This window comes from Mandrillus leucophaeus, unplaced genomic scaffold (genome assembly GCF_000951045.1).
Source record: "Mandrillus leucophaeus isolate KB7577 unplaced genomic scaffold, Mleu.le_1.0 Scaffold148, whole genome shotgun sequence".
Lineage (NCBI taxonomy): Eukaryota > Metazoa > Chordata > Mammalia > Primates > Cercopithecidae > Mandrillus > Mandrillus leucophaeus.
Window position 1 is genome coordinate 4,822,378 of NW_012101454.1, and position 26,060 is coordinate 4,848,437.

A 26,060-nucleotide genomic window follows, 5' to 3' on the forward strand; every position below is an offset into this window, starting at 1 on the left:
GTGGTGCGATCTCAGCTCACTGCAACCTCTGCCTCCTGGGTTCAAGCAACTCTCTGTCTCAGCCTCCCGAGTAGCTGGGATCACAGGTGCCCACCACCATGCCCAGCTAATTTTTGTACTTTCAGTAGAGACGGAGTTTCACCATCTTGGCCGGGCTGGTCTTGAGTCTTGAACTCCTGACCTCTTGATCCACCTACCTTAGCCTCCCAAAGTGCTGGGATTACAGGCGTGAGCCACCGTGCCTGGCCAAGATGTTCTTGTGAATGCCACGAGATGACCTTCATGTGTGGTAGAGGCTGAGGTGGACTCTGAGCTAAGGCTTCTTTCTGAGAAACATCTATGTTTTGTTGCTAAGGCAACAAAGTCATTCAGGGCAGACTAGGAGCTACTTTACATGTGGAAAGTATTATTGACAGAAATAATCTGTGAAACTGGGCCAGGAGCACATTTTTTCCTGATTTAACACGTTATTTTTTTTCCTTTTGTTCTTTGGCCACCTTTTCTGAAAACCCTTTAATGAAGAAAAGTCAATCCCTAAAGCAACAGAAAGTGAGTGTAATTCAAGAGAAAGACCATTCGTAAATTCATAGACATAGGCAGGCCCTATCTAGAACCTCTCATGGAATCTTTGCAAATGTTACAAGTCTAAAGGTTTCTATTTTAAGGTCTTATATGAAATATAATATTCGAAAATGCACAATTAGCATTACTGTTTTCTTTCTCCCAAGATATTCCCTTCCTTTTTCCTGCACTTTCAGATGAACATTAAAACCCGGTGGAAATGCACCTTTCAGCAAACTGTTGTCCCTAGCCAGAGTTCACCAGAAGGCAAGACAGATAGAACTTTACATACTGTCAGAAAGAAATGCATTTATTTCAGGCCGAATATTCAGGAAATTCAGCAATTTTTCCTGCAGGGATAAATATAATATGGTAGCTAAGAGCAGACTTCTGGGTTTCAATCTTCAGTCTGTCCCTTACTAGCTCTGTAGCCTTGGACCCATTGCTTAAACTCTTTGTGCCTTAGTAGACTAATCTGTACAACAGAAATAAGAATAGATCAAAAGGTGGTATTAGTATTAAATGAGTATTTAAAACTTTACCTATACATAATAAATATACAAAAAATAAATGTTAGCTACTATAGAAGTTTCAAAATAAATAACCTTCCTTGTGCCCATTAGAGAATACAGAATTACCGAATTTTAGAGGGTTTCTTTGCACAAATTGCAAAAGCAGCTTCTTTTAAAATTGTCTAATAAAATGATAATGGATAAAAGTAAATGTCACTATAAAATATTATTTCCAGATTGAGGAACAAAAATAGCTTATTATGTCTTCAAAGTATAGTACCTTCTGGGAGGCAAGATGAAATCATTCCCTGAAAACTGACTTTTACGACAGTATACTAATAAATGTATGAAATGAAAAAAATAGCTGATGATCAATATGACATGAATCTCCAGCTAACAGATCCAAAGAGTAGTAGAAATTATATAGAAGTTAGTAATAGTTTCAAAGTAAGAAAGTCAAGACCTTAAACCAGAACTATGACTAGAGGGAAAAGGGGAAACTCACACCCACTTCATAGACTCCCAGCAATCCCCAACATCCCCTAGAAATTGACAGCTTTTCAATTGGCAATGAACTTTGTTCACTTGGCAGTGAACTTTGTGATTAAAACTTAAGTGGCAATTTTATGTCATGTATATTTTACAAAAGAGAGGCCCTTGGGAAATTGATGAAGTGCTCAAATGCTTTTGGAAAAATGACTCCTTTTATGATTATGCTGTAAAAGTCAACCACAAAGTGCTATTATGTCAGAAAAATTATAACCAACCCCCCAAAACACACTTGACGCATTATTAAAAATTAATGCACTGTTGAAATTAAAAGCTAAATTTTATTGAAATAATTTTTAACCCTAAGTGATAACACTATTAGACATAAAAAATTGAGCCAGGTATGGTGGCTCACACTTATAATCTCAGCACTTTGGGAGTCCAAGGCAGGAGGATCCCTTGAGGCTAGGCATTCCAGACTCAACTGGGCAACAAACCAAGAGCCCATCTCTACAAAAAAAAAAAATTTACGATTTAGTCAGACACAGTGGTGTGTGCCTCTAGTCCTAGCTATTTTGGAGGCTGAGGCAGGAGAATTGCTTGACACCAGGAATTCAAGGTACAATTGGTTATGATCATGCCACTGTACTCCAGCTGGGGCAACAGAGCAACATCCTATCTCTAAAAAAGAGACAGAGAAGAAGAAGAAGAAAAGGAGGAGGAGGAGCACCTTTTCATGGACCATTCCCTACCATACCACCACAACTGTCAGCCACAACCTGCATCACCCAAAGCTACAGGCACTATTTCCAGGCCAGCACCACCTCAGTGCCCTCTACAGATGATGGGACCTCGCTGGGACTCTGCTTCAGGCAAGCCATTTGATCTCCAGGCTTTATTTCTCATTTCCAAAATGAAAACGCTAAGCCAGTATGATCTCTAACATCGCTAGTGGCTCAAACATTCTATACTTCTATCACTACTGCAAACCCCAGCTCTGATCCCTGACTTTAAGCCTCTTTTTCACAAACATGAAAATTATCATCTTAGGTAATCAAGTAATTCTAAAAATTGTGTGAGCTGTCAAAATATATTTTTTTCTTACTGTAGGATTGTACCTGTAGCCAACGCAATTTTATGAAAACTTCTGTTCATCAATATTCAACAAGGCCATTTCTTTCCCCAGAGAGAATTAATCGTAGGCAAGAAGTGAAAAAGACAGTTTCCCCAGATGAAGCCTAAGCACATGCCTGCTGAGAAGCCCATTCTATTTTAATTTGCCAATTAAAAGTGGCCTGGTAAATCACACGCTGTCATTATGTCAATAAAAATACTATACTTGTCACTCTCTTTCCTCTCTCTCAAGTAGCCCAACTGCTCCCTACAACCTCAGTTTAATATCACCCTTAAAAAGCTGGCTTTCTTTAGGGTCAGTTGAGGATGGCATCTTCTGCTTTTATTACTGCCACAAATTTCATACCACTGAAATCACTAAGTCGACACCATTTACTGGATATTTACTATGTCCGTGAAATTTACTAAACATTGAGAAGAGTTAAAAAGGAACTAAAAAAGCTTGTTTTAGCAAATTAATGGTCACTCTCATTGGAAAAGAGAGCCTTATAACCAGGCTTTTAAAGACCGCTCCCATCTGCATCTTTTTGTTCTGCATGGCTTGTATTCAACCCCTCCCTATCTGTCTTGGCTGGTTTTCTGTGGACTGATATTACAAGCATGGTGCTGATGGTTGAGAATTCCCTGTAATTAAAAAAGGCTTGATTTCTGTTGGTATAACAATTGTAAATTTCCTTCCCCTATAAACTGTATATTGAGGTGGCATTACATTTGAGAAATAGAGTGGTTTGAATTGTGTCACTTGTTATTGCTTTTCGGTTTCCAATGAACCATAAAATAAATAAAAATCAGGCGTAAGAAGGAATCACAGCAGAGATTCTAGATAATGGCTTATAGTTAATAATGCCTCCCTTTGAATAATATAATAATAAATGATAAAGGTATGCTGCCAACTTCCTGAATGCACTTGGACTTGATGCTCTGTATACATCTGCAGGTTATTATGCATTTCCAAAGGTACTTCCTCAAAGAATCCATTGACTTTTACCTAAAAAAACATACATTACCATAGTGCACTAGGGGAAACGCACTCTGCCTGTCTTTAATCAAAGGGTAAGATTACCTTATTGCCTTGAAACCCCTTTGGGCCTGGGTCTCCTGGAGGTCCACTAATTCCCTGCTCCAGGATGAAAACCAAGAATTAGTTCTGTGTACAAAAGGCCAGCAGGAATGAATCATTCTCTAGGGTCCCTGGAGATCCTGGCGTTAGAAGTTAGACTGTGTAACTCAGAGCTTAATTGAAATCACATTCAATCGAGAAGTAGGATGAGATGAAATTTCCTGCGTCAAATAAGTAGCTTCTAAAATAGCACTTATGCTAAGAACAAACATTTAACTAACTAGATGTTTGTTTACTAAACCTGTGTTTCCAATGTTATTCCAACGTTCTTGACTCCTTTCAAAAAAAGATTTTGCCAATTAAGCATCTTCTTTTTTAAAATATCTAAGGCATATGTAACTGAAGTTAGAGCTTCCAATGAATCTGTGATAACCAGAATTACTGCCTGGCTCTGACGTTTCCAGGCTAAGGCAAAGAAGTTAGTGGTTAACTAGATGGTGTCTAGGAAATTCTGGGTAAAATTATAATTTTCTGTAGGCTTATTGAAATACTGAAATTAACTCCTCACATAGAGCACCACTATAACTTTAGAAGAGGTAAGTTCCTAGGCTAGGAAAAGATTCAAATTATTTTCTGAAATCTATGGATGTCTAACTTAAATGCCTTAGAGAATCAGTCCATATTATAGAACATTATCTATAGTTATAGAACAATATAAATACTGTGATTTAGATAAAATGTGTAACTTTTCCAACTACATTATAGTAGCAGTGCAAAAATAGTTACATCCTGTTTTTAGCCACTTTGACTTTCTGTCTTTCCAGACTCTGAATTTTTTAACTTCACACCCTTAGCTACTCACTAATACTTGCCTGATGGTACCTATCTTTAGGGAGTTTTAGTTAAGTTAATGAAAACATTAGGGAAGTTGTTTCCAAAATTTGTTCCACATTGGAATCATCTGGGGATCTTAAACAGTGTTAATGCCTGGCTTCAATCCCTAGACATTCTGATTTAATTGGCAGAGGGTGCAAGTGGGTAAGAGGATGTTTTAAAAGCTCCCCAGGTGATTCTAATCCAAACTTAGATTTGGTTTTAACCCCCTTACCTGAATTCCTCTGGGTCCCTTTGGTCCATATGGTCCTGGGGATCCCTGTGGAAAAAAATTGAAAATAAGTCTCTCTAAATATACATCTTCAATGTGCAGTGATTTTAGGTAGGAGGGAAGGAAATGTGTTCTCAGTAATTGCCATCTTCCCTGGTTATCTTAACATCAAAGGCAATAAGTTGAAATAATCCTAATTAACAAGCCAAGGGGCAGGAGTGTCAAACTTTCCTTCAGTAAACAATCTCCATGAAAATACAATTTTAGATGTAAGTGCCTTGCCTACATATTGACATTTTGGTCATTTTGGTTAGAGTAAAGAAATTATTTTATTTTATAAGATTCCTTAGAGGGCTATAAACTTACTGGAATATTATTTCCTTCCAAAAGGGTAATGTCAGTTAAATTAACAATGTAGTGCATTTCCATGATACCTAGATCACTCTTTTGCTCATCTTCAAAACATTGAACTTGGCAAAACACTGTTTATAGTCAATACTCTTCTAATAGAAAATATTTCATTCTGTCCCATAGCCAGGAAACCCTTTAAAATTTATTTTGTGAGGGAGAACATGGTCTAGTTTTTATTTCCCCAGATTTCCACTTTTTTTTCTTTTTTGCTTATCAAAGTATAACCTGTTAACTATTGACACACTTTGACAATTATAGAAACATGTAAATAAACAATTTGAAAAATCACACAGAGGCAAATGCTGTTAACATTTTAGGCATATTTTCGTCCAGTTTTATTCCCAATATATTTCTCTTCAAATCATGTGTTCAAAGTGTATGTCTGATTTTGTGTCCTACCTATTTGGCCTTACATTGTATCAAAAATATTTTTCCTTTTTCCACATCATTAAAAACTCATAGTAAACAGATAATACACAAGAATAGGGAACTACCATAATTTATTTACTCATTTCCCTAGTTTTGACCTAAGTAATATTATAGTGAACATCTTTATGTAGAAATCTCTGTCCAACTTCTGATTCACTCCTAAGAATAGTCTCCTAGAAGAGGATGACGGAAGCAGAGACCATAAGCACATTTAAGGCTCGCTGGCTCTCTTTTGTCTCACATGCCATATACAGAAATAAAGAGGGAGAAACTTCCTCCATAAAATTTGTTGGTTAATCATTCCCACTACCTGAATATGAGAGAGTGTATCTTCATCTTATGAGCTCCCCATCAACAATTAGTATTATAAATTACTTCACTGTTTGCTAATTTGATAGGTGATACAATACTTTTGTGTGTTTGGTTTTGGTTGTTGGTATTTTTGTTGTTGTTGTTGTTTGAGACAGGGTCTTGCTCTGTTGCCCGGGCTGGAATAGCTCACTGCAGCCTCTACCTCCCAGGCTCAAGCAATCCTCCCACCTCAGCCTCCTGAATTGCCCACGCTGCTGATATAATATTTTATTGTTTTATTGTTGGTTTGGTTTTGTTTTTGAGATGGAGTCTTACTCTGTCACCCAGGCTGGAATGCAATGGCACAATCTCGGCTCACTGCAACCTCTGCCTCCTGGGTTCAAGCGATTCTCCTGCCTCCTGAGTAGCTGAAATTACAGGTGTGCACCACCATGCCTCGCTAATTTTTGTATTTTTAGTAGAGATGGGGTTTCACCTTGCTGGCCAGGCTTGTCTCAAACTCCTGACCTCTGATGATCTGCCCACCTTGGCCTCCCAAAGTGCTGGGATTACAGGCATAAGCCACCATGCCCAGCCTATTTTGTTTCTTCTGAGACAGGGTTTCACTCTGTTAACCTAACTGCAGTACAGTGGCACAATGAGAGCTCAATGCAGCCTCAACCCCCTGGACTCAAGAAATCTTCCCACCTCAGCTTCCCAAGTATCTAGAATTACAGGCACATGCCCAACTAATTTTTAAATTTTTTGTAGAGACGGGGCCTCACTATGTTGCCCAGGCTGGTCTCAAACTCCTGGACTCAAGTGATCCTTCCACCTCGGCCGAACATTTTAATATGTTAATTTCACTTATCTGATTGCTACTGTATTAGGATTTTTTTCTTATTTATTAGCCATTTTAATTTTCACTTCTGTATCTCTTCATGTTGCTCATATGTTTTTCTAAATAAACTTGTATAAACTCTCTGTGTCAAGGACACGATATCTCACCGGCTCTAAGACACATTTTTTCACGTTTTTATACCTCTGACATTGGGGTATATTTACAATCAATTGTACCTTACATTTATAATTGGCAGTGGGTTTTTTTTTCGTTATTCCTTTTTGGCATGGAAAATAATGGGACATTTAACAATCCCTGACATCTTAGTCAATGAAATATGATATCCTTTGTCAACCATTTTAATTTGATCTAGTTTTCCCAGATATTGTTTGACTTTCATTTCTATTCTATTCTATGTGTGTCCCTTTTTCTGTATTTCCAACATCGAGGTCCTTCTTGCATGTTCAGTTATACTCCAGGAAGAACCTATTTATTTTCACATTTCCCATTTTGACTAGAGATAATTACTAAGCCTACCTTTTGCAGATCCACCTGACCTTTAACTCTACAGTAGTTTAAAAGCATTCAGAAAGTCTCAATCTATTTAAAGTATTTAGTTCCATGGGCCAATGTGATTATCTCACCCTCTTCTCCTAACCTTCTGCCTCATTTTCTCTCCTTGACTCCCTTCCAGAATTATAACATAGAAACTGAAAAAGTGTGGTATCTTGGTGGCATGATGTTAATAGTTCTTAATATAATGAAAACTATTTATTTTTACTCTGCACTTTTTTGGACCCTTTAACATCATGTTTCAGATATACTTTCTGTATATATTTGGCCTTTTGAGGAACTATTTAACATCCTTAATATTATTTCCAAATTTAAGTGCTTTCTATTTATTTATTTATTTTTGAGATGGGTCACTCTGTCACCCAGGCTGGAGTGCAGTGGCATGATCTCCGCTCACTGCAACCTCCGCCTCCTGGGTTCAAGCAATTTTCCTGTCTCAGCCTCCTGAGTAGCTGGTACTACAGGTGCACACCACCCTGCCTGGCTAATTTTTGTATTTTTAGTAGAGATGGGGTTTCACCATATTGGTCAGGCTGGTCTCGAACTCCTGACCTCAGGTGATCCGCCCACCTCAGCCTCCCAAAGTGCTGGGATTACAGGCGTTAGCCACTGTGTCCAGCCTATATTTATTTTTTAAAAAAAGGTGAATATCTATCCAATTGTCTGTGTCTACATTTCCAAAAGTCCAAATCTCTATGTCTAGTTGCACCACACTGTTTATAACTATTTCACTGACCTATTTCAGAGTTCTTCACACTAGTTTGGAAAGTGCCTGTTTTCAGTGTTTGCATCTGGAAAGCAATTCGACTCTGACCCAACTGCAGCTTTAATTAACTTTGCTGGTTAAATAATTCTTTTTACCGTAACATTCAGGAGGTATGGCCTCCAAGGTCAGGGTGTCACAAAATGAAGTCTTAATGGTCCATAAGAAAGGCATTTGGGGGCTCTATTATTGAGTCAGGCATCACTTTGTTTTCTACCACATGTTTTACAGATGTGAAAAATTGAGCCATTGATTCCAACTCTAGTAGTGAGATCACCATAATTCAGCCCAGGAATTTCCCCTTAAGGAAACGCAACCCAAAAGGGATCACAGCTGTAAGCATTTTAAAAACATGTTCCTTACTTTGTCACCTTTTATTCCTGGTTTACCACATTCCCCACGTTCACCCTAAAAAATAAATAAGTGAAATAAATAAGAGAACACTTGCAGTCATTCACTATTAAGAATACTTGTTTGTTTGTTTGTTTGTTTGTTTGTTTTTTAAATTCCCAGCACTCTTGTAACATAAGCACTCTGCTGCTTTCTACATAATCTTAGCCTCAATACTGTGAGTTGTATGGGCACTGAAATCTGATTATTTTTACCCATGAGTCATCCTTAACTTGACAGGAACAAATCAGGAACAATGTAATAAGGTTTGACATTTTTAAGAAATGGATGAAACTAGAAGAAAAGAAACCTAGCATCTAACCACATATTAGAGGCCCTCTGCATATGTGGTTTAACTGAATCCACATAACGGCCCAACGAGATGAGCTTTGTCATTCTTATTTTATAATTGAGAACATTTAAACTCAACAAGATAACTTCCCTCTATCAAATAGCTAGTAAGTAAAAGAATCAGAGTCTGAACCCAGATACTCTAACTTGGAATTCCTATTTTTTTTCAAGAACACCATGCTTCAGCCTGAGTACCGACCTTGATCACCCAGTAGTGTTCACCTGGAGAACTGTGAGAGAAAGGTTCTGAGATGAGATTGCATCGTGAGTTAGTGGGAACAGGTGCCATGATGAGTTAGCGAGGTCTGCTGTAGGAGAGCGGGACTTGGCAGCAAGCATGCTACATATTTTTCATTATCATGCTCTACTTCCCTGTCTTCCCTAGAATATTGCTGAAAAAACATTTGAGTTGTGCTTTAGAGTTTATCAGTGATAGTGTATCATATTTTATCTCAGTTAATCTGACATTAACTGTCTGAGATAAATATTAATCCAATTTTATAGACTAAAAATTTGTAATTAAGAAGGTTAAGTAAAGAGAATGTGGTATACAAGGGAATATTATTTAGCCTTTAAGAAAGGAATCCTGTCATTTGTAACAACATAGAGGAACCTGAACCTGGAAGACATTATGTGAAGTGAAATAAGCCAGGAACAAAAAGACAAATATGGCATGATCTCACTTATATGTGTGATCTAAAAAATTTGAACTCACAGAAGCACAGAGTAGAAGGGTGGTTACCAGGGGGAATGGGTGGGAACTTAGGAAATGTTGGTCAAAGGATACAAAACTAGTTAGATAGGATCAGTAAGTTCAAGAGATCTACTGTTCAACATGATGACTATCATTAATAACAACGTCTTGTATTGAAAATCACTAAAAGGGTATATTTTAAGCATTCTCACCACAAAACCTGATCATTATGTGAGGTGATGCACATGTTAATTAGCTCAATTTAGCCATTTTATAATGTACACGTTTATCAAATTATATTTTATACAAGACAATAAATATGAGCTTTTTAGATTTGTCAATTAAAATTTTAAAATAAAAATAAATATTTTTAAAAGGTTAGTTTCCTCAAGTAGAATGAGAATTGGGACCTCTGAATAATAATTCATTAGATCAGACTTTTGAGGTTTCTAATAATTAGAACTAAAAGGTGACAGTCAGAAAAATGAGTAAAGTTTCATAATCATATTAATATTATCTCATTTATAAATCAATTTAGAATTTTCAAAATGCTTTTATATATATGTCGTTATTTTGATCCTCAATTCAATTCTCACTTTCAAGATAAGGAAACACAATTGGAGATGTCAAATGATTTACTTAAATGTACAGGCTACCCAATGACTCCTAGTCCAGTGCTCTTAACACTAGCTTCTGCTGCTGCTGCTTTATTCTGCCTCTGTCCTGCTCTACGGCATGTTACTGGAAGTGCCACTACACAATGACATAAGGAAATTGCATTCAAATGTAAATCAATGCATTGCTTCCTTCATCATGGAAGTCTTGCTATAAAAAATAAATGTCAGCTGAACTTTAAACAGTATACGTAGTGATATAGTGGATTTATATGCTGGTGGAAGCTTTATCTTGCTGCAGAATAGCAACAAACCATACTGGCAACCAGCTTGCAGACCACAGTTTTAATAGCAGTGCTCTACGGAGGGAAATCACAATTGTAACTTCCAATTATGAATGTAAAGTGTGTGCCATAGCCTTTACATTATTGCTAATCCCTATAGCGGCCTTGTGAGGTATATATACATATCTCCACTCACAGATAAGCAAAATGAGGCTCAGAGAGATAACATACTTTGTTCATGACCACAGACTTGAGTCTGTTAGGCTCTCAAGTCCATGTTCTTATCAGTCACCCGTAGCTGAACAAGGCACACAGTTATAGGCTGCAAGTCACTTTCCATTAACCTAACATTTCTGCCTAGGGTACTGCCTGGGCTCTTCCAGGCATCAGAAGCAGGGAAGAGGGAGGTGTGACTCTTAGAGCCAGCTATGCCTCTGATCAAAAGCAATCTGTTCTCTCTTCACATCCTTTTGTGAGTCAAACTGACCCAGGAAAAACTGAGCTTTCACTTAGAACAAGTTGAACATTTATTTCTGAATGCAAATGGAAAATCACTTTTGAAGAATCAATTAGAAAGCAATTAATTTAATAATTTTGGATGGGAATAAAATGAGTCAACCACCAAAATATAAAACAGAAAAGTACCATAAATACACTCAAAATGCTTTTGGCTAGAATTTACATTCCATTTGTCCAGACAGATTTGTTAGCTATAGGGGCCGGAGGAACAGCATTTGTTTTTTGCAGGGCACAGATTGCCATCAATGAAAATATTGTATTCATGTTATTTGCCTCTGCAAAGGCGTTTTCCTTTTTGGTAGGCTCATTAATCCCTGTGGAATGGCCACAACTACATAGTTTCAGAGAGCGAGTACTTCAGAAAGCCATAAACAGATCAGCTCTGTTCTCAGCCTCTATTTTCTGATGCTGCTGCTCCTGGTGAAATTCTGGTTTGAATGTCGATGGTTCAGGGTCACTTTCCTCTGACAGCTTGTATTTTCCAAGTGAGAACTCTTCCAGTGAATCAATAATTCTCCAGAAAGTAAAATGAATCTTTTCAAAAAATATATGTATAAAGCTTCCTTGTGTTGATAACTACCTCACTATATAAATCAAAATGGAGGAGGAGGGCACCCATAATTTTCCTCAACTATATACACAGTTGATAATATAACAACTGTGAAAATTTTTTAGTTTTCTCATACTAATATTTGTTCCTTTCCTCTTCATAGTGGCACTTACATTTGTAGACAAGCCAACATTTTGGAATACATTGTCACGCCCACTATTTGGTTCTCTAACCACTCTGTAAATTTGGCAGGCCTGTACAAATTTTATCCATTCAGTTGAAGAAACAGATACTCCAAGACGTTGAGTTACCCAAGTTCTTAAGGCTGCTAAGTGTAGAATCATGGGATTTCTTACACTCTTCCCCTTGGAGGCCTAACATTTTCAGCAATTAGGATATATTTATTGGCTTGCATGTAGGCTCACCCCTAATATTTGCAGGGCCCAGGGCAAGAGCGTAAGTGGAAGCCCACATACCATGTGTCTAAATAGTTGAAAGTTATAACTAAACTAATAATGTTCTGGCTTCCTTCTTTAACAAATAGGTCTTCAAAAGGAATAAAGAATTAAAAGACTTGTGAATCCCTCAGAGGTCCTTTCCAGACATAGACCCCTGCAGCCTGGCCCCCACTTCACTTCCCACCTCCAACTCCTTCCAAAGCAAGAAGAGCATGAGCACACATGTGAAGATGCCCCCGGCAGCACAACAAAGCCCCCTACATGACCTCTCCTGCCCCAACAAACAGCTGCCATTTGGCTCCCCCTCCAGCCTAGAAAGATGTTGGATATGGAAAGGAGGTTTTTGTATGCCCTCCCAGCAACAGGCCTTTTGGGGTCTTGGTTACCCAATGTATGATCCAGGAGAAGGAAGCACAGACCTCCTGCAGACTCCTGGCTCCATGCGAAGTAGGGAGGCCAGAGGAGACTCACAGCTGGACCCTCTAAAGTTCCAGCCTCTTTCCCATGCCTGAGGGTTGTAGCCCTGTAGGATGGAATGGATGATAGGTGCATGTTCTGATTCAGATAGAAAATCTGATAATAATGAGAACTGTGGGACAGACTAATCAATGAACCAGTGAGCACTCTCAGAGGCTCCTGAGCCCCAGTACAACTTGTTAAACCCTTTTAAAGCAGTTTGGTATCCTGATTTGTAACTCACAAATAATCATCAAATCATCTACCAACCCATACCTTTAGTTTGCTTGTTTGCCAAATTTACTCCCCTGAGAGCTCTACCTACCCAGTTGCCTAATTCAACGAAGTCAGTGGCTCTTCACTGCTTAACCAGGATAAATCCTCTCTTTCCCCTGGAAGAGGATTTGGTGTCTAGGTTTTCATAGGAAGTTAAGCACCAAGGGAGCAACCTACTTGCAGTATTGCTGAATCTGTTTGTGTAAAGAAACTTTTAGCCTGCATACCTGTGCTGCATGGCTTATACACTGGGGTTCTCTATTAAAGTAATTCATGTTTGCAAAGCTGAAGGAGGCTGGATTCTAATCTCAGGAATCTTATGGTACCCTCCATCCCTATAACACACATCCATATGTTAAGTTCTATTATTGTTTTATGTTAACTAAGGAATGAGGGAATCCAGACTTACAAAAACAAAGAAAATAACTTTTATTAAGTTCATAAGTACATTTCTGTTTCTGTTTTTCTTTTTGAAATTCTGGTCTATCTATTTGTTGTTACCAACTTACCTTGTCACCCTTGTACCCAGGAATTCCCTAATTTAAAAAGAGAAGAAAAAGTAAAATATGATACTCTAAGGCAAAGTTAGAATAAGGATTAGGTATTTTTCAATTACAAGGTATAACAAAAACACATCTATACCGTCTGGAAAATTAGACCATAGAAATGTAAACTGTTTCATTTCTCTTTGTGCTTGGAGAAATGTGCATTTACTGAGGAGAAGAAAATAATCTGTTTTCCCTTTATCACAGTTTATTCTCTGTTTCAGGTATTTTTTCATATCCATTTTCTTGCCCTTCAGGCCCAAACTAGAGGCGATAATGTACACTGAAAGTCATTGTAGAAGTGATGGCCTATAATGGTCCCTTCAAAACTGTTATATTGACTTTTAAACTATGAACTATTGCAGCTAAAAATGTTTCACAGAGACTCTGAAAGAAATTGGCTTTGAAAATGAGCTGAAGTAATGGCCTTTAAAATGTGTATAAATATTTGTATCCATTATGGTCCTCCTTTCAAATTCAGTCTAAAATATATAACATCAAGGACATGACAGATTCCTTTATCAGCTCTGATGAGACAGTGACCTTTAAGCTACTGTCTTCTATTTCACACTAAATAAGGGGCCAGCACTTCTGCTGTCTTCTGTGTGTCACCCTTGTGAATCCCGTACAGCCTTTTCTACTGTGTCACTGCCCATGGCCCTTTAAGAAATACAATAATGAATATTACATGGCCTGGGAAATTAGCAACTCTAAGCAGCAGCAAGTTCTCTCCAAATGGGATTTTTTGTCTTTCATATAGCTATATTTTTCAAGTATGGAAATAGAATTGTCAGATTTATTTAGACAGCTGAAGAAACCTATTTAATAAATAAGCTATTATTGCAGTTACATGTGAGTCAGACTACAAAATTTTGTTCTATGCATGACTTTTTTATTAATAGTATTATCTATTTATTTATTTATTTGTAGAGAGACGGTCTCACTACGCTGCTCAGGCTGGTCTCGAACAAGTGGCCTTAATCACTTAAGGCCACCTAGGCCTCCCAAAGTGCTGGTATTACAGGTATGAGTCACTTTGCCTAGACTGACTTTTTTTACAAAAAGAAACTTCACGAAGGAAATAAAACTTCCAAGTGCGTGGTCAATGAGAAATAGAAGATGAACGTAGAATTGTTTCCTATGAGATAATAAGCTATTTAAAAATACAATTATGTTATCTTAGTTTTATTTTACATACTCGTATGCTTTATACATAGAAGATACCTAAGAAATGTTTCCTGAATGAATAACACAAATTTCAGTTTTTTGTTGACATTACCAAAGTTTCTGTCAGATTTTTTAATGAAGTTGATTAAAAATACCAAGAGAACAGTTTTTAACATCTCTGGGTCTAAGTCCAGGGCACATCCAGGGGGACAAGTAGAGAGTGGCAATGTCATATGGTCTTCTTTTTATTCACTGTACACATCTCTGCTATTTGATACACTTACTGCAATGTCAGAAAAGTGCAAAATAAGAAACACATTGTAATTTGTTCTTGGGCAATATCTACTATCTTCTAATTTGGGGGATAAGAAATCAAATAGAATGATACATTTTATTATGTCTGTAGAATTGGATTAAAAAAGCAGAGTTTAGACCATGTAGTTCTTATGCTCCTGAAATTCTAACTTATTCCTTATCTTTAAAAACATAAGAAATAAAGTGAATACTTTTCTCATTGGAGCCTTTCACCAATGTCAAATTAAGCATCAGAGAATTTGATAGGGTTGAACACTCCTGCTCCCGTTTTGACTCCTGTTGAGCTGAGTATTTTCTCCCCACATTTCCAATTCTAAGATCATATCTTTCTGATTGCCTTCCTGAGCCATCAAGAGCACAAGGTAGATAGAAATCACTTTTGCACTTGCACTATAGGGGTCAAAATGGTCAACCACAAAATCAGTAACCTAGGATGACTTTCTTAGGAAGGCATCCCAGTTGTGTACATACCCCAGGACCTCTTTCTCCAGCTTCTCCTTTTTGAGCGTTGCCCTGTGACAAACAGAAAACAGTCAAAATTCCACAACCCTGAAGAGTGACTGGTTGCTCAATAAAATGCATTATACAGAAGATTAATAGCTTAGCCCAATTAGGAAACATCTTTAGTCTTTCCCATTGACATTTTACCCATGCAATCTAGGCAAAAAGAAAAAAAATAGCAACTCAGATAAACTTTGCCCTTTGGAGTGAAGCCAGATGTGTAGGGTGCAGGATCCAGGTACATTTTCACAGCTTACGCCACATCCCGGTTGAACAACACAGCCGTTGTTCTCAAATACAGCATTATAGTCACTTGGAGCCAGTCACTCTGGTTTTTCTCTAAGGGGCTTTGGAATGTTTTCCAAAATGTCCTCAAGAGTAATTGCTTGATTTCAGCAAGATTTAAGAAAATATATTCTGTGGCACAAAATTACAAACCAAAGAAATAAAACGTGAACATACATTTCTAATGGGTATTTAACACAACAAAAAGAAGACATGATGGCATCAGTTTGAACGTATATAAGATGAGCGAGTATAGGGTTGTTTGGTTGTGCATGTGTGTGTATGTTGTAAAGCTATTCAAGGTTGCTATATTCCCTTTCCTTGATAAGCAGACAATTGCCAAAAATACTTTTATGCATTTAACTTACGATTTTTTTCATTACCTCCCTAAAAATTTTCTAATAGGGCTGTTTTAGAGTTCATTTATGAGTTAATTTTTAATAGTTAACTTTGTTAGTACTCGAGTGCCTCTTATATATTGCTCCCAAACTATTTGTGTCAAGTTACCTGCAACGAAAAGCAAACCAGTTTCGCTGCCACATTGCTATAATTAGTTATTATTGTTTTAATATTGCTGTGTTAATTACTATAATGAAAGAAATGTTTTTAAACTTCAAAACACACACAAAAACAAACGACGTGAACTAGAAAACCAAGAGAAAAAAAAATCCTCATAAGTATCACTACTAAAGGATATCTCATTCTCTCTATTTAAATTTATTTTATTACCTAATGAAATTAAATGTGCCTTTACTTTTTTCTTTACTAGTTTTGTTTCCTCTCTTGAAAATTGTGTTCAGAAATTAACTCAATGTGCTATAGAAATTAAGCCAATGTCCATTACATTTGATGCAAATATTCCCTGATATTTCTATTTCTTTAATATTCCCTCCTTATATTAGGCCATTCTCATGCTGCTAACAAAGACACACCTGAGACTGGTGTCTTTATAAAGGAAAGAGGTTTAATGGCCTCACAGTTCCACAGTGCTGGGGAGGCCTCACAATCATGGAGGAAGGTGAAGAAGGAACAAAGCCACATCTTATATGATGACAGGCAAGAGAGCATATGTAGGGGAACTTCCCCTTATAAAACCATCAGATCTCATGAGACTTATTCACGATCACAAGAACAGCATGAGAAAGACCCGCCCCCCATGATTTAATTACCTCCCACCAGTCTCTCCCACCACATGTGGGAATTATGGGAGCTACATACAATTCAAGATGAGATTTGAGTAAGGACACAACCAAAGTATATCACTTCCTTTTCTTTAATTATTATTTTTTCATTACACAGAATTTTGCCTTAAATTTTCACATAGTTATATCTACTTTTCTCTTTGTGATTCCTGCTGTTGTTCTTGAACTTGGAACCAAAATCCTAACAATGATCTGAACAGGTGAATGTTTTCTTTAAAAGCCTAGGAAGTTTTTTTATTTTTTTATTTTTTTATTTTTATTTATTTATTTTTTTTGGTAGGTACGCAGAGAAAAGAATTGGAGAAGTACTTGAAGATGCTCTGGGAGTGAGAAACCATCTGGTGGCTTTTCTATTACTATTGTCAGTTATTCATTAAAAGTAGACCCATTAAAAGCACAAGTGCCAATGTCAGTCTGATATGGAACACTTATTAGCAGTTAATGAAACACTGTCCTAAATAAGATGGGGTGCTATCGTTTAAGTACTAGTTTCTGTTTATTTGATGTCCCCAAGTTTCCTAAACTTACTGACTAAAATATTCATATGTTACTCAGAATTTGTGAATATAAGCTAACAGAAATAAGATAGATAATATAGGAAGTGGACATGCTGTACTCTTCACAAAAGTTGTCAAATTTTTGCCATATACTACAATGCTTTTTATTTTTAAAATTGTTGTTTTAAAAAAAAATCTAGAAGGAGTTATGCTGGTTTAAAGAAAAGCTGTTTATTCATTTACCGGGTTTCCTTTTGGTCCTCGCTCACCTTTGATACCTGGGTTTCCATGTGTACCCTGAAGGCAAAGGGAAAAAATATTATTTTAAGTAGGTATTCTATTGTTTTCTATACTTTATAATAATTTCTGATCAGTTTTGTCTCCTAGAATGAGGGTGAATTGTAAAACCTTTACCTGCCAAGCAGAAATTCAACTCTTTTCTCCCTTTTTCTACACCGGGAAAACCACTGTCGTGAATTGGCAGATTTTCTAGATTTGCTCCAAAGAGAATAATGTTTCTCTCTTCCCACCAATTACTTCTTCCCAAAACAATTACTTCTCAGCAGTTTTGAAAACAAAATCAAACTCGTGCAAAGATTTAAAAGAGTAGCTGCAACAGGCCAAAGGATAGGAGTTGTTCCCAACCTCTCTTCATTGTGGGTCACTTCTACAATTCCCCTCTGTTGCTCACTTTTAAAAGGACCAGGCCAGCTTGCTTGCCTTTGGTCAAAGAGGTTCTAATATCCAGGAGACAATCTCAAAAGATGGGAGAAAGGAGCTCTGTTATCGTGTTCCAGAAAAGCATTTTGTTTTCCTGCTCCTAATCAACCAAAAAGCTTGCTTTTCTGAGAACTGGTGTTGGGGGTACTCGATAAATGTTAAATGACATATTCTGTGGCTTATCACTAAAATGTGACAAGAATGTGACAAAATTGTCAGGTGCTTAGCAAGAAAGCTGAGCTTTCTTACTGTTCATTTTAAAACATAAAGAAATATTCCTTACCCTGGCCATTTCTTGGTGTAATGGGGATAAACGAAGACTTTATATGAAGGGATGGCTAAACCTTTGCTTTAGCCAAAGTCAGCTTCTACTGGCTGCCCCATTATCATATAATGCATCTAACTTTGCATTTGAGGAGAAAAAGATCCCTTGATTGGTAGGATGGTTTGAAAAAGTGTAGGCTTTGGATCCGAGTCTCAAGGTAAAATTTGTCACCTTCTAATACATTCACAATACACATTCCCCTCCTGGCCCCAAATACAAGCATTAGTTGAAAATTTTTATCCATGCGTTTTGTGAGACTCTCCATAGGGCTTCTTCTGAACCCTAAGGATGATATTTGTAATTACACAAATAAATAGAAGACTGAATAAGCACGTGGATGCTTTATGAAGATAAATGTTAAAAAACTGCTCAGCATTTCCAGTGATCTAGATGTCATTTCAAATGCCTTCCCAGTACAGACATGGCACCTACAAGTTATTAGGCCAGAATATAAAGAAAGCACTCCTTCCTGGATTATCTTATCAAATGATGAATCATCATAGTAAATCCTGCCATTTATTTTTGGTTGCCACGTGCTTACTTCCATTTCACAGAACTCACCCTAATCCCCCAAAGCATCGCGACCAGCTTCCTGTCCATGAGGCCACACGGTGTTGCTGCTGCACTGCTGCATTCGTGTGAAGCCAACATTTAACTTTCAGAGAGGCTTATGCTTCTTGTTTCTAGTGGGATAAAGCTTTGCTTAAAGCACGGATTATTTGTATTAGCTTTTTCTGTATTCAGTTCACTACTGAGAAATTCTGGCTTCAATTATTTTACAAGGAGGGACATAAATGTCCTTTGTGGGAACAACTTCAAAACACTCCTGCCCTCAGTTCAAGTCAGTAAAATCCCAGGCTTATTTCTAAGGATAGAATGCGTCCCTTTAGAAATAAAAGAAAGAAGTAGCATTTCCATTTTTGCTGCCATTTCCAAACAATTGCTTTTCAACAGTGCAAAATAGCCCCGATGTTTTCAAGAACGAGTAGAGCTATCATTGCTAGGACTTTCTGACATAAGTTCAAAGTAGAAATATACTCACAGGAGGCCCTGGATCACCTGGATCTCCCTTCTCACATTCACAAATCTTGCGTTCACACTGAATCAATAATGAAATATGATATTAACACACAGTGAAATATAGCATTTCGAATTGTATTCAGTATATAACCAACTGGAACACTTTCTAAGAAATTTTACCTTGCACATTTATGGAGGTTTTGCTCTCTCCATTAAATTATTCTAGGCAAATTTATACCTATCAAGAGCCAGCTAACAAAATATTATTAAATTTCAGTATAGTTAAATAAAATAGAAATCCCACCAAAAATACATATATAATATATAGATGCCAGTTAAAAGGAGAAAATAAATATTTTCAGTGGACTTTTAGAATTTCTGCTGCTTCTCTTCTACATAACACATCAAAGCTCAATAATATAATAATATTAAATGCTCCTTTACTAGGCAAAGGAAAACTTTCGACTTATACCATATTTTACTAATTCTAAGATGCACCTTCTTCCTCATTTTAACAACTCTGAAATTAGAATGAGTCTTATAATAGCTGTTGATCAGGTTCAGTCATGACAAAGTAGTTGCTTTTTGCACATGCACTTCAAAACTTACAGAATGAAATGGAAGAAAATTCCAGAACATTCTTAAGACATGCTTCATCACCAATGCTTTCGCTGGCATAGAAGTCAGTATTATGTGGAAAAACAAGGACATCAACAACTCAGACAAAAAATGATTCAGAAGATTTACCAGGGATGTCTAATCTTTTGGCTTCCCTGTGCCACATTGGAAGAAGAATTGCATTGGGCCACACATAAAATACACTAACACTAACGATAGCTGATGAGCCAAAAAAAAAAAAAAGAAAAAAAAAAAAAAGTCCGCGCATACATTTTATAACGTTTTTAAAAGGTTTATAAACTTGTGTTGGTCCACATTCAAAGTCGTCCTGGGCCGCACGCAGCCTGCAGGCAGCAAGTTGAACAAGCTTGATTTAGACTGTGATATGAAAAAGTTTTAGAAATAACCAAGTTATTTTGCTTACATATTCCCTTATATGTATATATGAAAGTGATACAGGATTTTAAAATCTACGTCCAAAATGTCTAAAAACTTATTTCTATATGTATAAAATAAAAATTGCAATTAATAAGAAGACACTGTATCATAGTTAAGTTGGCAAGGGTTTTTTTTCTTTCTTTTTTTTTAAACAGAGTCTCGCTCTATCACCAGGCTGGAGTGCAGTGGCGATCTTGGCTCACTGCAACCTCTGCCTCCTGGTTTCAAGTGATTCTCCTGCCTCAGCTTCCCAAGTAGCTGGGACTACAGTCATGCGCCACCACCCCAGCTAATTTTTTTGTATTTTTAGTAGAGATGTGGTTTCAGCATGTTGGCCAGGATGATCTCGATCTTCTGACCTCGTGATCCACCCACCTCGGCCTCCCAAAGTGCTGGGATTACAGGCGTGAGCCACCATGCCCAGCCGTTTTTTTTCCTTTCTTAATGGTCCATAACATAATGGTATATCTGAACATGTACAATTTAATTAAACATGGTGCGCTACAGGTTTGGTTAACTCCTATTATTTTATGCAATGATAGTGTAAATTTCCTGATGTTAAATAAGCAGCTCATTGAACAAAGTTCAGATGTTCCAAACTCTTTCTTTTAAGAAATGCATGTCCAGGACAGGACCCCTCAGCAAGCTGATGATTGTCTATTGTGCTAAGGCCCATTCAATCTTACTGGCCAGATTCCTTTGACACATGGTCTGGTTGCCATCATCAGGCTGCCTTTTCTTTACAATAAGGAGAATGAGCTCAAAGTCAATTGTCTGGCAACAGGGAATGACTCTAAACTCTGTCTCTTAGCTGGGAACCCTCTGCCTAACCTAGCCAATGCTAGGAACACCCCCCAAAATAGAGGACCTGATGTGGCTGATGTCAGATACATGCTTAGAACAAAGGAAGCACATCAAAGTAAGCAACAACTATGTGGTTTGCTTATGACTGATTTCTAAAATCACTCCTGGAATCACATTCAATATTTCCTACTTTTTCCAAATTTTCCAACTTGCATGGAATATGGTAGTATAAAAGAAATCAGATTGCTGCCTCAGAATAGAGTGGCTCATTTTAAAAGAACTAAGCTTTTTTATTTAGTCACACTTAATCTTCTAATATGAATTATAATGCTGATCTGATAATGCAAGCTTTTAGAGTAATTCGTAGTAATCAAAGCATGTGATGCTTACCTTCTTTTCAAATAAGATATCCTACAAGGGAAAAAAGAATGAAGCATTAACTCAATTCATAGTTCTGCTTTCAGCTACTTATTAGTCATAATTATTCCCCATGGCATATGAAGTTTCCACAATTCAGCCTTTTTGTAAAAGCAATGAAGCCAACCAATCAACCACCCAAGGAGCAGTTCGAGCCATGTAATAATAGGAGATATAACTACCATTAAAAATTAATCTATATTTTCTAGGAATTTCATCTTACTGCATTCTATGTTTTATCTTTTGTTTTCTTTATCAGCTCTGTAATCTCCATAATTTGACTATAAAGTTAATCAGTCATAATGAGAAAGCTCTCACTTTTACATACAAAGACTGAGGCAGAATATATAATTTTATATTTTCAGTTTTTTCCATCCTTATGCACATATACATGCATCTATTTTTCATGATTTATTTTTCAAGATTAAAATAATATAGTCATAACTTCATGAAATATTAATGGGTGTTAGGTCATATTAAAACTCAAAAAGAGAAAATTACAAAGTCCAGTGACATTTTTTGAGATGGTCTGAATTATGAGCAGCCAGATTTCCATTATTATGATCACTAGGAGAAGGGTTTTCTATTTCAAATTTGAAAAGCCTCTAATATGGTACTTTATTTATAGAATTTCAACATAAGCAAAGAAGACACTCAACTTTTAAATTTAAACAATATTAGGAATAATATTATGGTAAAAATTTTGAACAGTTCATAGTAATATGCATTACTTATGTAAAAGACGACCTACATTTATAACTGGCTACCTTAGGAAAAAAATTAAGTTATAGAAAAGTAATAAATATTTCATAATAAAAAGTGATCATTATGAAAAACAAAAAAACAAATTTAATGAGTCTTAGAAGTCAATCAGACTCAACCTCTTGCTTTGCAATAAGGAAACATGGTTCCACCATAATGTGACTCAACCAAGGTAACACACTTGGGCTTTGCCTCCTGACAGTCTTCGGTGCATGTCATATGTACCATACAGGAATGAATTAGCCAGAATATTTTTCAAAACTATTTTAAATTTATAATTTTGCAGAAGTGTCAGGATCTTGTTTTTGTCCAACACCTAGGCCTTACTACCACACTTTAATTCACTGGGATATTACCTGATAAGTGCACTGAAGGCCATGTTGGAAGTCAAACGCTGGAAAGAAACTAACCTATGTTTACATATAGAATTAGCACTTTCTTAACCTAGAAATTATATATCAAATCAGTGCCTTATGATTTCATCTGAAAGGGTAATTTACATACGATAAAATAGAAAGATGAAGGAACAAGCACTGGAATATTTGTTGCAAGATATTAAAAATGCAGAAGCTAACAAGGAAGTTAAATAAGAGTATGTAGCTTTATGAAGGATGCTGCATCCCTTCAGTTTTATTTTTACTTTTTTCCATACAAACTAATAATATAGAGGGACGAGATAACAAAATGCTTTAAGTGGCTATAATTATTTAATAGGGAAAAAATTAGGCTGGGAATTAAGTGTCATTCTGGGTTTCCATCCCGTTTCAACCATTAACTAGCTATGTGGCCTTGGACAAGTCATACAATCCTTCCAGGTAGTTTTCTCCACATATTAAAAAGGATAAAGTGTGACTACACGATCTCAGGAGCTATAAAACCCTAGCCACAGACACTATGTACAAAATTTAGAGTCTGACCTACCACCCTTCCCAACCAAACGATTTTAAATTACTAGCCATGTAAATCCAGGCTGAAAGCAGATGAGATACTTGTATCTTTAAGAGCTAGGAGGTCCTATGGAGAAACAGGAACTCAGATACACTGATAATTTTAGTTAAAATGGTATTACCCTCTGTAGAACATTTGGCTATGCCTACAAAGCTGAAGATGGACATGCATTATCACTAGGCTGCCAGGACAATTCTTGCTTTCGCCTGTTATCCTGACATCCTTTCCAGACACACCACAGGGAAATTCTTGCTCTTGCACATTTTAGCATTCATTGTTTTTTGTAATGAAAAACTGTAAATAAAATAATTGCCAATAGTGGAATGGATCAGTAAATGAAATACTACTCAGCAGCTAAAGTGAACGCATTGGATCTACGCCTTTCGACAACATTTCCAAAAAAAAATTGAGTGCAAAAGCAAGTTGTAGATAGATACGTACAATATGATCTGATTTATTAAAATATGTAAAATATTTCAAACCACGCCTGAGAGTGGTTTCCTCTGTGAGAAAGAGAGAGAAAAGAAATTCAAAAGAAGTTCAACAGAGGCAGTAAAACAACTAATAATTCAAGTCAAATTGTAATATTTAAAAACCACTACTGAAATAAAGAAAAATTTAAAATTTTGTCACTTGACAATCTTTTTACAATGAACAATGTCTTTTTTTTTTTTCTTTTTGAGACAGAGTCTCACCCTGTCACCTAGGCTGAAGTGCAGTGGCAAGATCTTGGCTCACTGCAACCTACACCTCCCAGGTTTAAGCAATTCTCCTGCCTCAGCCTCTGGAGTAGCTGGAATTATAGGAGCGCACCAACACGCCAGCCTAATTTTTGTATTTTTAGTAGATACAGGGTTTCATCATGTTGGCCAGGCTGGTCTCAAACTCCTGATCTCAAGTGATCCACCCACCTTGGCCTCCCAAAGTGCTGGGATTACAGGCGTGAGCCACCACACCCAGCCACAATAAGCAATATCTTAATCAGTTTTTAAATTCATGAATTCAGCTCTGTGTCTGATGTGTAATTTTACACTTCTTTTCATTTCTTTCTTTTAAAATTCAATTTCTGCTTTGCCATATTGCTCTTTAGAAATATGTGGCATAAGGCTTAAAACCATAGCAATGCAAAAAACTATTTTTGGAACTCATTTAAATTTGTGTTTGCTGGAATTTATATTTCTATGGAAACAAAAATGAACCCAAAACTACACAATAGATAAGACTGTCTCAAACAAAGAACAAAGTCCCATCCCTGAGGGCTCTTATAGGCTATAAGCCCCAGGAACAGAGGACAACACACAGAAACCCGAGTAGGAAGGAGGTCCTAGGCCAGGGGCGGGGGAGCCAGTAACAAGATGGCTTCTTGGAATAGATGGGTTTTCTGGATGGTTTTGAAGAGAGGAATGCAAAGGGCCACCCATTGATGGTATGCTGTCCTATATGTCAAAGTTTAGGGGAAAAAAAGTCATAAGGACTAGTGTGGGCAATAAGACAAAGGAAGCAGTTAGGAGGGACATTTAAAGGGAGTGGACAGAAGGGCCCACATGGACAGAGCCGGAGGCCTTGGGAGGTGGCGAGGGCTTGCACCCAGGCAGGGAAGCAGGCTGCAAGGAGAACTGTGTCAAAGCCTGAGGGGAGGGCATGTTCGATGACAGACTGCGGGGATGCTTGAGTTTCAATGAAAAGGATAAATAGGGAAAGGGTCTCATGACAGCAAAAGAAGACGCAGTCAGAATTTCATTAATGGATTCATATATATGGCATATATTCACATATATTATATATGTGAAACCAGAATGCTAGAATGGAGCCACCAATTTTTCAAGGAGTACAAGGTCTATGCTACGAGAAGGGGACAGAAAACATGTGAGGAATGGACAAATATCATAGCACGTAGAATGACAGTAAAGCACTTGGTACGCAAGTAGAACAAACCCTGTGACAAAAAAATTCAACTTAAAATGGTAGCAAAACAGCCACTATAAAATCTAAAACAGAAAACAAAAATAAGGTCCTAAACAGAGGAAGTCTTGAAAAAAATGGAAAGTGATCATAATTAATGATTAACAAAGCATAGAATTCTAAAGATGATATAGACATCATCACATTGATCTCTTCTTGGTATATGAGGGAGGGAATACCTTAAATTTATGTTTTTTAAAAATATCTCAGAAAAAAAAGACAAATTTGCCACAATCCTTATTTCCATAAAGGCTTTTTAAATATTTAACGTCAAAGGCAAGAGAGGGAAAAAATTGTTTTTAATTTTCACATATCCTCTCTTACTCTTCTACAGGACCAAGTAATATATACCCAAGACCACTCCAGCCTGAGCGGCAGAGCAAGACTCTGTCTCAAAAAAAAATATATATATATATACACCCAGGACTTTGGGTTGAATTTGTTTCTTTGGTTTCAATACTATTATGTAAATTATAATAAAATAGCAGTAAAAATATATTACATGTCTCCTTCAATTTGGAAACAAGTCTCTTTTGGGTAATTCAGAACTAAAATGTTTCTATAGGGTTCTTACATGATAATTCCTACTAGAGGCATCAAGGAATTTACAATTATTTGATTTATCTCGGCTCCTGAAGAATCCATTCATTCTGTATACTCGTGTCCATTAAATTCAACTACAATCTATTCTACAATAAAAGGGAGTAAACTTCTGATACAGAAAACAACCCCGATGAGTTTGAAAATCAGTATGCTGGGTACGAGAAGCCTGA

The 26,060-nt window shown here is 36.9% G+C and overlaps 1 protein-coding gene across 1 annotated transcript in view; it reads right to left on the minus strand.

Moving 5' to 3' along the window:
- COL28A1 (collagen, type XXVIII, alpha 1) overlaps positions 1-26,060 on the minus strand; it is a 198,752-nt gene that overhangs the window by 163,804 nt on the left and 8,888 nt on the right. Inside the window, exons 4-11 of the mRNA XM_011974720.1 lie at positions 21,589-21,609; positions 19,361-19,417; positions 17,517-17,570; positions 15,260-15,301; positions 13,271-13,297; positions 8,533-8,577; positions 4,865-4,909; positions 3,760-3,813 (exon numbers count right to left, since the gene is read on the minus strand). Of these exons, the coding sequence (XP_011830110.1) occupies positions 3,760-3,813; positions 4,865-4,909; positions 8,533-8,577; positions 13,271-13,297; positions 15,260-15,301; positions 17,517-17,570; positions 19,361-19,417; positions 21,589-21,609 (345 nt within the window). The remainder of the gene's footprint in view (positions 1-3,759; positions 3,814-4,864; positions 4,910-8,532; positions 8,578-13,270; positions 13,298-15,259; positions 15,302-17,516; positions 17,571-19,360; positions 19,418-21,588; positions 21,610-26,060) is intronic.